Source organism: Hippopotamus amphibius, chromosome 8 (genome assembly GCF_030028045.1).
Source record: "Hippopotamus amphibius kiboko isolate mHipAmp2 chromosome 8, mHipAmp2.hap2, whole genome shotgun sequence".
NCBI classification, from domain to species: Eukaryota; Metazoa; Chordata; class Mammalia; order Artiodactyla; family Hippopotamidae; genus Hippopotamus; species Hippopotamus amphibius.
Window position 1 is genome coordinate 35,078,176 of NC_080193.1, and position 12,660 is coordinate 35,090,835.

Below are 12,660 nucleotides of genomic sequence, written 5' to 3' on the forward strand. Positions count from 1 at the left end.
GATACCATTTCATCCCCATCAGGTTAGAAGAACTTAAAATGTCTGAGGGTGCTGTGTTGATAATCAGTCGCTGCTTGTGGAAGAATCAGTTGTTCCAAGTGCTTTGGAGGGCGCTTTGGCCGTATCTAGTAAAGCTGATAGTTTCACTTTACTGCTAACCAGTAATTCCATTTCTCAGTTATAGCTAGAGCAGCTCTGGTCCAGATGCATAAGGAGTCCCCCACCAGGACTGTCCCCACCACATTGCAGTAGTGAAAAGATGCCAACCACCTAAATGCCTCTCAGCACGAGAGCAGAGAGATAAGGATGATGTCATGCAATGGAATAGTCATCGCTGGTTAAAATGAAGGAACAGAACTTCACAAATCAATCTCAAAAGCATAGTGTTAGACAAAACGCGCACGTTTTAGAACCATGCTGTTGAAAACAAATAATAAATTTTATACATTTTATAGGTACATAGGTAACCAAGGGTGGGGTCCAGCTGCTCGCTGCTCAAAAGCCAATGATGAGGCCAGGTTGGTGGAAAGGAAGTTTGCTTTATTTTGGGTGCCAGCAACCGGGGTCGGGGCGGGGGATGGACGCCTGCCCAAAGGCCGACTCCCCCCACTGACAATCAGGGGGCAGGAGCTTTTATAGGCTGAGGGAGGGGGCTACACGCAGAAACAGCACAGTCAGCTCTGACAGTCACCTTGAAATTGGTCATCAGTGGTCTGACCAGCATCATCTTGATTGTTTTAGGTACAGTTGCTCTTCAGTTTCAGGATCGGTTTGTTTTCAGTTCTTTGAGGCCAGTTCTCGGAATGTGGCAGCTTATGTCATGGCTACAGCATGGTCATCACGTAGTTAACTTCTTCCACCTGGTGGGGGTTTCAGTATCTATAAGACAGCTCACAGGACGTGGCTCAGAATATTATCTATAGCTCTTGAGGAGGAACTAAAGGTCCTTGACTATGCTTAATGACTAAATTATCATTTGGTCTCCTTTGACTGTTTTCTTTTGTTTCTGCATTTTCTCACTTCTCTGATTAAACTTATTCTTTGGCTAAAGTTTTCCCACAGACAAAAGGCAGGCTGAGGAAATGGGGGATGGGGGGCAAGGACCATAGCGTCCTGCTCAGTTCACAGACGTATGAGGTGATATTATAAAAATCCATGGGGGGGCTTCCTAGGTGGTGCAGTGGTGAAGAATCCACCTGCCAATGCAGGGGACACGGGTTCGATCCCTGCTTCAGGAAGATCCCACATGCCGCGGAGCAGCTGAGCCTGTGCGCCACAGCTGTAGAGCCCATGTGCTGCAACTACTGAAGCCCACACGCCTAGAGCCTGTGCTCCACAACGAGAAGCCACGGCAATGAAGAGCCCACACACCACAATGAAGAGTAGCCCCCACTCACCGCAACTAGAGAAAGCCTGTACACAGCAACAAAGACCCAACACAGCCAATAAAATAAATAAATAAATGAATGAATAAATAAATAAATAAATTTATTTTTAAAAAAACCCACGGGGATGATGGTGAATACAGGTAGGGGTCACCCCTGGGGAGAGAGAAAGGAGCAGAGAACCAGGGAGGTGGGGACAGGGAGCTTCAGCTGTTCTGCAGTGTTTTATTTTTATAAAAATATGACATTGATTTACCCAAAGCAGAAGATTTGATAGAGCTTGGTAGTGGATAAAGGGATCTTTATTTTATTATATTCTATATTTTTCTTTATATTTGGAATATTTCAGAAATGTTTAAAAGATAATTAATTTAAAGCCAAATAAAATTCCTCTTGGCGTTATTTTCCAAACCATGTTTGAACTATCCTGTAACCCCAAAATTATTCCTAGAAAAGGGTTATTTCACTTTGCTCCAATAAATATTCATTGAGCTGGTCTGTGCAGGCCTCTGGGGTTTGGCTGAGGTTGTGCTGGAGAAGCAAGTCAGCTTGGCTCTGCCTTTATAGGACTTAGAGCCTCCCAGGCAGACAGGCCTGTGGGGAAGCGGGTCGTGATGGGAAAAGCCCATAGACAGACTGGGTTGAGAGGGGTACCTCCCAGAACACAGCACAAGAGCTGGCCTGGCACCTCTGCTCAAACCCATTACGATCTTGCTCTCGCAGGAGGATGAGCTGGGCCGCAATGGGGAGGAGCAGCTGGCACGGAGCTCCTCATCGGAAAGGTTGAGAGGTGGGGACCAGCGACCCGGCTGGAGAGCATGATGGGCATGGAGAAGGGCACACGCAGCCCCGAGGAGAGGGGAGGAGGCACAAGGAAAGGCAGGGGTGAAGGCATGACTGAGCCACTGAAAGAGTTGCTGCTGGAAGGGGCATAGGTAACTTGCCCCAGCCCCACGTGGGATGCCATGTGACGGCTAGAGAGCCCTGCTTCTCCCGCAAACTCATCCCGCAGACTCTGGCCGACCCGGGCTTGTCCCGATAGAAGGAGAGGCCATCAGGAGAAGCTCAGGGCTCTCTAAGAAGAGAAGCCCTGCCCCGTGGGAGCATGTCTCTCCATGTCGCCTGCTGGTTTGGGGCCTCGAACCAAATAGTCTCTAGCATATTTCTGTCAACATACCCCCCGTATGGTTTCTTCAACACGGGCCAGTTCCAGGCCCTGTAGAGGCCAGGGCTTCCCAGGCTGCCTGTGACACCTGCTTCTTCAGCCTCCCCAGGCTCCCTGGGGCTGTCGTGTGGGAGAGACGCACTTTCCCTGGGACTGAGCTTCCACAGGATAAAGCTGCCCGACTAGAGAGGTGCCGACTCAGAGGTATCTGCGGGACAGTTGACCTGCATTGAATCTTTGTTCTGCCTCTAACCAGCCATGTCCCCTTAGGCAGGACAGTAACCCCCTCTGTGCCTTGGTTTCCTCTGCTGTCAGTGGGGAAATCATATTACCACCTGAAAGGGTTAGAGTGGTTTACTATTGGCTCACTGTCACCTGGGAATTAGTGTATATGAATGTGACTGTCCTCATGGTTGTGGTGGTTTATTACATAACCTGAGTCTCTTTTGCTTGATACCAAAAGAACTAGTTATAAAGAAAAATAATATTTTCCATTTTTCTTCTTTTTTCTTTTTCTTTTTTTTTTTTTTTTTTGCAGCAAAAGCTATGTGATTCCTTTGCAATGCAGTTGCCCTGTGGATTTCGAGTTTCATGTTGCTTTGGTTCAGTCTCATCAAGCCTTTACTATTGAACCAACATCAGGTAAGGAGAATCAATTCTCAAACTGCCAATTTCCTGAGAGTTCTCAGATCAAAGATGATCTGAAAAGTAGGTCTCATGTTATGAAGGAGAATAAGCCACATTTGAATATGTTATTTTTAAACATGTAAGAGTAACAGACTACATATCTGACATAATATAAATTGAAACCAGAAACTTGGGAGTAAAGATACTTTGGGATAATTTGTATCATGTAGATAATTTATAGTAATGTCCAGGTAAATTTCTCCCTGAGTCAAAACTTGAAATCAGAAGTTAATCCATTCTAATTCTAGTTTTGACTCTTGGTACATCCTTGGTTTCATAGTCACCTTTAATTCAAGTTCAAATAAAATGGGAATATTATTTCTTCCCAAGCCTTCAGAACCTCAGTGAAAGGTGTAAGGAATTTGTCCACGGGTAGCATGGGCCATCTGTCTCTGCACATAAGATAATAGATAAAATAAGATAATAGATCCCAAAGATGCTCAGGGCCTCTGAGAAAAATCTCCACATAAATTGATTTCTGCTTCCCACTTTCTGTCTCTTGACATTCTGGTTTCAGATTTAAATATCTGCCCACTGTGGTCTGCTGTGAATGCTAATATCGTTTTGTTTTTATTTTGTATTTTTCTCATATTTATTGAGATATAGTTGACATAAAATTATTAGCTTTGTAAAGTGTACAACGTGATGATTTGACATATGTACACGTTGTGAAAGGATTCCCTCACTGAGTTAATTATATATCCATCACATAGTTAGTTGTTTTTTTTTTGGTGAAACATTTAAGGTCTGCTCTCTTAGCAAATTTCAATTATACAATACAGTGTTATCAACTGTAGTCACCATGTTTTACGTTAGGTCCTCAGACTTTATTCATCCTACAGTTGGCAGCCTCTACCCTTTTACCATCCTCTCCTTTTTTCCCCACCTCTCAGCCCCTGGTAATCACTTTTCTACTGTCTTTTTCTAAGAATTGGACTTTTATTCCTTTAGATTTGCATATAAGTGATTCGGTGCAGTATTTGTCTCCATCTGGCTTATTTTACTTAGCATCATGCCCTCCAGGTTCATACATATTGTCATAAATGGCAGGGTTTCCTTTTTTAAGGCTGAGTAATATTCCACTGTATATATATACCACATCTTCTTTATCCATTCATCTGTTGATGGACACAGATTGTTTCCTTACCTTGGATATTGTGAATAATGCTACAATGAACATGGGAGCATAGCTATCTCTTCAAAATAAAGATTTCATTTCCTTTGCATACCCAGATGTGGGATTGCTGGATCATATGGTAATTTTATTTTTTTTAACATTTTGAGGAACTTCCATATTGTTTCCCATAGTGGCTGTACCAGTTTGTATTTCCAACAGTGCACAAGGATTCCCTTTTCTCCACATCCTCATCAGGATTTGTTGTCTCTTCTTTTTGATAATAGCCATTCTAACAGGTGTGAGGTGATATCTCATTATGTTTTTTATTTGCATTTCCCTGATGAGTAGTAATGTTGAACATGTACCTGTTGGCCATTTGTATATCTTCCTTGGAAAAATGTCTGTTCAGGTCCTTTGCTCATTTAAGAAATTGGGTTATTTAAGGGCTTCCTAGGTGGCGCAGTGATTAAGAATCCGCCTGCCAATGCAGGGGACACGGGTTCGATCCCTGCTCCTAGAAGATCCCACATGCCACAGAGCAACTAAGCCCGTGTGCCACAGCTATTGAGCCCATGTGCTGCAACTACTGAAGCCCACGTGCCTAGAGCCCGTGCTCCACAGCAAGAGAAGCCACGGCAATGAGGAGCCCGCTCACCCCAACAAAGAGTAGCCCCCACTCACCGCAACTAAAAGAAAGCCTGCACACAGCAAAAAAGACCCAACACAGCCAATAAAATAAATAAATAAATTTATAAAAAAAAAAAAAGAAATTGGGTTATTTGGTTTTTGTTGCTATTGAGTTGTATGAGATCCTCGTATATCTTGGGTATTAATGCCTTCTTGGATATGTGGTTTGCAAATATTTCCTTACATTCCATAGATTGCTTTTCATTTTGTTGATGGTTTCTTTTGCTGTGCAGAAGCTTTTGAATTTGATGTAGTCTCACTTGTTTATTTTTGCCTTCATTTTTTTTGCTTTTGGTATCCAATCCCCAAAATCATTGTGAAGACCAATGTTGAGGAGCTTTTTTCTGTGTTTTCTTCTAGGATTTTTATGGTCAGGTCTTACATTCAAGTCTTTAATCCACTTCAAAATCATTTTTAAAAATTTTAGTAAAATATAGTTGATTTACAATGTGTTAGTTTTAGGTGTACAGCAAAGTGATTCAGTTGTGTGTGTGTTTATATATAGGTATATACATATATATATTCTTTTTTAGATTCTTTTCCCTTATAGGTTATTACAGACTATTGAGTGGAGTTCCCTGTGCTGTACAGGAGGTCCTTGCTGGTTATCTATTTTATATACAGTAGTGTGTACATGTCAATCCCAAACTCCTAAGTAATCCCCCTCCGGAATTCACTTTTGTATGTGGTATAAGATAGGGGTTCAGTTTTGTTCTCTTGCATGTGGCTGTTCAGTTTTCCCAACACTATTTATTGAAGAGACTGTCCTTTTCCCTTTGTATATTCTGGGATCCTTTGTTGCCAATTAATAGACCATATGCATGGGTTTATTCCTCGGCTCTGTGTTCTTTTCCGTTGATCTGTCTATTTTTAGGTCAATATCATACTATTTTGATTACTATAACTTTGTGATAGAATTTGAAATCACAAAGCATGATGCCTTAGCTGTGTTCTATCTCAAGATTGTTTTAGCTATTCTGAGTCTTTTGTGATTCCATACAAATTTTAGGATTCTTTGTTCTTTTTCTATGAAAAATACAATACCATTACAAGTATAATAGGGTTGCACTGAATTTGTATATCTTTTTGAGTAGTATGAAAATTTTAACAATATTATTTCTTCCAACCCAGGAACATGGAATATCTTTCCATTTATTTGTGTCTTCTTTAATTTCTTCCATTAATGTCTTATAGTTTTCAATATACATGTATTTCATCTCCTTGGTTAAATTTTTCATCACAAGAAGAATTTTTTTCTTTTCTTTTTTATTGTGTCTTTTTGAGATGATGGATGTTAATTAAACCTACTGTGATAATCATTTCACAAATACTTAAATCAAATCATCATGCTGTATACCTTAAAATTAGACAGAGATGCATGTCAATTATTTCTCAATAAAAGTGGAAAAAAATTATTCCTAGGTAGTTTATTCTTTTTGTTGCTTTTGTAAATGGTATTTTTTTTTTAATTTCACTTTCTGGTGATTTGTTGTTGTTGTATAGAAACACAACTGATTTTTCTATATTGATTTTGTATCCTGCAACTTTACTGACTTTTAAAAATTAATTCTAACAGGTTTTTTTGGTGGAGTCTTTAGGGTTTTCTGTAGTTTTCTGAAGCACCGCAACTTGGGATCTGGGAAGATAAAACAGCTCTGGGGCCTGGTGTCTGCCTTAGGGGCTTGCAGTCTACTTGGGAGACTGGTAGACATTGCAGGGTGACAGCGGGGGTGGTACCCAAGGACTGCAGGGTGACGGACTGTCGGGGGGTGGAGGCTCCTTGGGTGGAGTGTCAGGAGGCATTTCCTGTAACACATAGGGTGACATAGGCTTTGAAGTTTTATTTATTAAGCTGGGAACACAGTAATGATCAGGCACCTGCTTTTGTGAGACTTAGGGGAGGCAGACAGCAGAGAGGTGGTTTCAGAGGATGGGAATCAGCAGCTGAAGGAAGATCTGGCAGAAGGGCTTTCCAGGCTGGGGAACAGCAAGTGCTAAGGCCCTGGCGTGCAGCAGCCCAGCGTCTGGGGATTGGAGTATCATCTCCTCACCTGAGGCCCGATGTTCACCGTCGCTCAGATAGCTCCTCGTGCTTCACTTGTCTCCCCGTGGCCTGCTCTGTATTTATGACTTGAGAGTTTATGTTCATTCGTTTATTTCTTTTTGCCTGCTCTCCAGACTAGAATGTAAACTCTGTGAGCTCTGGGACTTTGCTTTGTTTATTGTTGAATCTCAAGTGCCTAAAACAGTGTCTGGCACCTAGTAGGTGCTCAGAAAATGCTTGGGTGGCTGAATGAAAGGGCCATGGGGTTTGCACAGAGAGCGAGGCAGAGGGTGGGCCAAGATTCGGAGAGGCCATGGGTGGGAAGGGTGGATGCCAGGCGTTTATGAGGGGTGTACAAGGCCTCTGCAGGGACCGTGGAAAGACCAGATGCACCGGGGCAGAGGGAACCACCTAGAAAGCAAAAGCAGAGAGCCTTCAGTGGAGGTCAGAAATGTTCGCCCTCCTCACACCTAGTTTATTGACCCTCCCTCCCTCCCTGCCTTTTATTTTCATTTCCATGTTTGTTGAACACTTACTGGGTTCCAAGCCCTGTTGGCACCAGAGATACAAAAGAGAAATAAACATTGTGTGATATTTGACTTGGGAGAGAATAGTCATCCATCCTGAAGATTTGAAAGGAGAGAATCAAATTACACAAAAATATAGAGAACTGAATTATTTGGACACAAAATTTTTACATGTGTTCTTTGCTTTTCCTTGTGGCTTCCAGCGTGAACATTGACATCTGGGAACTGCTTAAAGATTATGGTTCTGGGAATTCACTTCCGACTCCGTAATGCTGATTGATAGGTATATATTTATATAACTGACACGATCGAGTTATTATTGTAAAGGATTAAGGTAGCAGTTGGTAAATAAGATCAATGTAAACATGCAGAAGTTGATTCACATGTATTTAATGGAAAGACTATATACAAAGATAATAGAAATACTGGTGCTTCGCATGGGAAGAATGTGTTTGTGTGTGTGTCAGCCTCTTTGCCTGTACTTGGCAGGAAGAGAAAGCATCACGTTTTCTCATGTCTTTCCTCCCAGGAATAATTCCAGCAAACGGGAAGATGGATGTGACAGTGAAATTTACCCCCTTTCAGTATGGGATCGCACAGATAAAAATGCAGCTGTGGATTTCACAGTTCAACTCTCAACCGTACGATTGTGTCTTCACTGGAACGTGCTACCCCAACGTGGCTTTAAAGTACGGGGAGGTTTCTGTTTATTATTTAAACTTTTTCAAAACCCCAAGTCTTCCTTTCTTCTGTGTTTTTTTCTTGTAGGAGAATGCCATTAAAAACGTACTTAATATGCCTGTGCCTAATATACTGTTTTATATCAATTCTCTATTAATTTTTAAAACTGTGGTGTTTTGGTTTCCCAACTAGAGTTTAATATCTGTTTTAGAACACTCTTTGATGTTTTCAAGGACTACGTCTCAAGACCTGCCTGTCTCCCCAGGCTGCAGGTAGTGCTAGAACAGACATTCCATCAGGAAGGAGAAAAGTGACCCCGCTGCAGTGTTCCCTGAAGGTGTCACAGGCTGCTTTTTTTGTTTCAGAGTTGTGTACGTGAGGCACTCATGGACGTCCTGAATTTGGCACTGCCCATTCCATGTAACTCTTCAGTTTCTCGCTCTCATTTCCCTTCATTTCCAACATCAACACTAGCAATTAGACTTCTTAAGGAGACTGGTTTTTAACAGCCTCAGAAATTTGGGGTTTTTTCGCAAATATTTACTACAAAGGTGGTGTCAGAGCTCTGTTGAGATGTGGACGCCGGGCCACAGCTCACTCCTCCCTAGCCCTCACAAAGAGTCAGTCGTTGTGGACAGGTTCTCCGATGCCCTTACCTTTCAGGACTCTCACACAGGCCACGTTAAATTTGGGATTGTAGGCCTGTCGCCTGTGTAGTGTGGTGGAGCTGGATCAGAAGGCACTCAGCCAGTGCACGTGGAGTGTCAGAACACGTGAATGGTAGCAGTTTCCCATCTTATCTCTGTACCATTATGGACACGTGTCATCCCACCAAACACATGCTTGAGAAGATGCTTTCAAGGGTAGTGCAGCCCTGTCTATACCCACCTATGTTCAAAGCAGTTTTTATTTACAGAAAAGGCCTCAGACATTAGCCTGAATCACTTTTTTTTTGTAAGATCTTGCTACAAATAGTGGGCAGAATTATTGTTTTACTAGGAACATAAATCAGTGTAAAAGTTTTTTTGTGTGTGATAAATAAATTTAGCTATGGAAAACCAACAACCTAGAAATGATCATGCTGGACCCTGAGAGCATTTTTCAGCATATCCTGTTTTCTGCTTGTTATGTTCTTTGAGAATGTAAGGAAAACAGCCCCTGGCAGACTGTTTATATATGATTATGCTCTGGTATCCTGACCTGGTGTTTATTTTAGCAAACCACTGTTTTAGCACCCAGATTGATTTTTAGTTTCAATATAGTATTTAATGGACTGTAAGTCATGGTATAATCAGAAAGAACTAAAATTAGGAGCCTTGAATTGTTGGATTATACACTAATTTAATATCTGTTTTCAACTCTAGATTAGAAGAATTTGAAAGAGTAAATACTCTTTCTATGAAAGTAGTTGTTCCTCCAGAAAAGTCAATGACACACGTACATTTTCACCAATTGCCAGCAAAGCCAAAGCCTCCCAAGATTAAGGTAAAGTGGGCGTCCTGCGAACCACGATGGAAGGAACGACAGAGAAGCCAAATAATGACTTTTCCCTCCTGATTTGTTCTCAGGAAATCGAATATCAGAACTTGAGATTTCCAGTAGATTTATCGAATCCATTTGCTGTGGCAACTGTTCTGAACCAAGAACCAGGGAAATTGAAGATTAAAGAATTAAGAGAAGGTATGCAGTTGATCCTCCGTGAATCAGCCCCTGGTGGAATCTGAAGGAATTTTTTGCTTGTCACATCTACTATTCATAGGCAACAGCAACAAAACTCAGTTAGACCCTGTGTCCTTGTTGTGCTTTGCCCTTAGAAATGTGTCTCCTCTCGGGCCAATGATTCTGATTTGATTACTGATATAATCATTGTTTGCTTCCGCCCTCAGTTTTGGATCAAGGCACTGAGGTTTCAAAAACAAGACAGATGAAGGAAGCACTCTTTGAACAGAAAATCAGACAGGACAGTTATGAAGAGCTCGAAAATCACCTCAAGTGGTAAATATTGCACGATTATTTGCATCAAGTGACAGTGTTTTTGGTAACGGTTTTTTTATCCATGAGACACAATGAAATGTAGTAACTTTTTATGCCCTTTGAAATATTTGATTATTCTCTCCCCTTTAACGGACCTCCTGTTTCAGAGTGAAGTTCCTATTAGGAATAAATCAATGTGACCAAATCATGCTCTTTCATAAGCGTGACCAGTAGCAGAACCAGAGAGCACCCCCTCGCTCCAGGGCAGACCTGGGTGACTCAGGCACCTAAGTCTTGCCCCATCACCTCATGCCCCAGCCTGAAGCCCCTGTGCCCTGATCTGTGTGCCCCAGGGACCACCTGGGGAGCCCAGCAGTGCAGGCTGGGGTTGGGGAGGCTCCCAGTGGAGGTTTTCAAACTCAGATTGCGGGAGTTCTGCTTCGTGCTTCTGCAAACAAAAATGGGACCCATTTTACAAATGTTTACCAGATCACACCAGACATATCTACATGTACAACTTCACCTGAAGTAACTTTAACGCTTAAACTGAATTCAAAAAGAGACTCCTGGGAGGGGCCGTTGAGAGACCACCTCAGCCACACCCCTGCCTCCCCGCCTCCCAGACAGAGAACTCACCCTGAGCTCTGGGGCCACCCCAAGTGTTCCCACCCTCCAGCCCCCTCGTGAGAAACACTCCCTTCCGTGAATGCTCGGAATCCTGTGTGAGTCTATACACAGGGTCTGGCCTCAGTTGAATGGGAACTATGCCAGGTTACCCAGGCGCATTTAAAAAAATACTCTTTCCCTGTTGTTAAAAAAAAAAAAAAAAAAAAAAAACAGTGGACAAATTGTCATTGCAGAAAACTTGAAAATATTTTTTTAAGTGTAGGAAAGGAAAAAAAAAAATCACCATAATGCAGTGACCACATTAACCCTGGTATTTTTCCTTATTCCTGTGCTTCTTTATAACAGACTTGAAATCACATCATAAATTCAGTTTTGATTATGTATTGTTCACTTAATATTTTCTCCCTACTTTTTTGTTGAAAGATTTTAAACCTGCCAGTAAGACACACACACACCGATGTAGGGTCGTCAGTTGTTAACATTACGCTACGCGCACGAGCACAAATGCACACGCGCACACACACCTTTTATCTCCCTGAGCCATCTAAAAGTAAGTTGCAGGTACAGGTACTGTGAAGCCTCGGCCCTAAAGGCTTTAGCACATAGTTCCTAGGATCAAGGACATTCTCCAGCATCACCATAATCAATCCCAAGAAGTTTAACATTGATGCAACATCAAATAATCAGCCTATACACAGATTTACCCGGTTGTCCCAATAATGACTCTTACACCAAGGATTTTTTGGTTTTTGGAGAGGGGAATCCAAGGTCCAATTAAAATCATACAATTTGTATTTAGTTTTCATTTCTCTTTAGTCTCCTTTAATCTAAAACAGTTCTCCAGGACTTTTAAAATCACAGCTACTGCATCCTTTGAACACGTGTCGGACTCCATGATTGGTACATTACACACCAGAGTTTTCAAGTGTGATAAAATTCATGTCACATAACATGAACCATTTTAACCATTTTAAAGTATACAACCCGAAGTTCTTAGTATGTTCACAGTGTTGTGCAACCATCACTACTTATTTCCAAAACATTTGCATCCCTCCAGAGAGGAACCTTGTAAGCATGGAGCAGTCACGTCCCATCCTCCTCTTTCCCTAGCCCCTGGCGACCACCAGTCCACTTTCTGTCTCTGTGGTGTTGCCTCTTCTGTGCATATCATATGAATGCAATCATATAATACCGACCCCTTTGTAACTGGCTTCTTTCACTGAACATATTTTCAGAGTTCATCCACGTCACAGCATCTATCAGTGCTTCGTTCATTTTTATGGCTGAATAAGAGTTTATGTTATAGACATACTACATTGTGTTTATTCATTCATCAGTTGATGGACACTTGGGTGGTTTCCACTTTTTGGCTATTTTAAATAATTATGACGCTACGAACATTTACATACAAGTTTTTGTGTGGACTTATCTTTCCAGGGCTCTTGGGTGTATATGTAGGAGAGGAATTGCTGGGTCATGCGTTAATTCTATGTTTAACTTTCTGGAAACATCCAAGCTGTGTTTTGCGTGGCTGCAGCATTTTACATCCCCATCCGCAGTGTAGGAAGGTTCCAGTTTCGCCGCATCCTTAGCAATTCCTGTTATTGTCCTGCGTTATTATTGTCGTGCCTCAGCTGTCATAACATCCAAGCGGGTGTGCAGTGGTCCATGGCTGTGGGTTTATTTGCGTTTCCCTAATGGCTAATGAGGTTGAGCATCCAGGGAGTTTTATTCATAAATATTCCAGCACCTGTCACTAAAAGGTG

At 41.9% G+C, this 12,660-nt stretch overlaps 1 protein-coding gene across 1 annotated transcript in view; it reads left to right on the top strand.

Annotated features, from left to right (window-relative positions):
- Nucleotides 1-12,660, top strand: part of CFAP221 (cilia and flagella associated protein 221) — a 79,997-nt gene that overhangs the window by 35,036 nt on the left and 32,301 nt on the right. Inside the window, exons 7-11 of the mRNA XM_057746146.1 lie at nucleotides 3,089-3,192; nucleotides 8,142-8,301; nucleotides 9,658-9,778; nucleotides 9,862-9,973; nucleotides 10,180-10,288. Coding sequence (XP_057602129.1) covers nucleotides 3,089-3,192; nucleotides 8,142-8,301; nucleotides 9,658-9,778; nucleotides 9,862-9,973; nucleotides 10,180-10,288 — 606 coding nt within the window. The remainder of the gene's footprint in view (nucleotides 1-3,088; nucleotides 3,193-8,141; nucleotides 8,302-9,657; nucleotides 9,779-9,861; nucleotides 9,974-10,179; nucleotides 10,289-12,660) is intronic.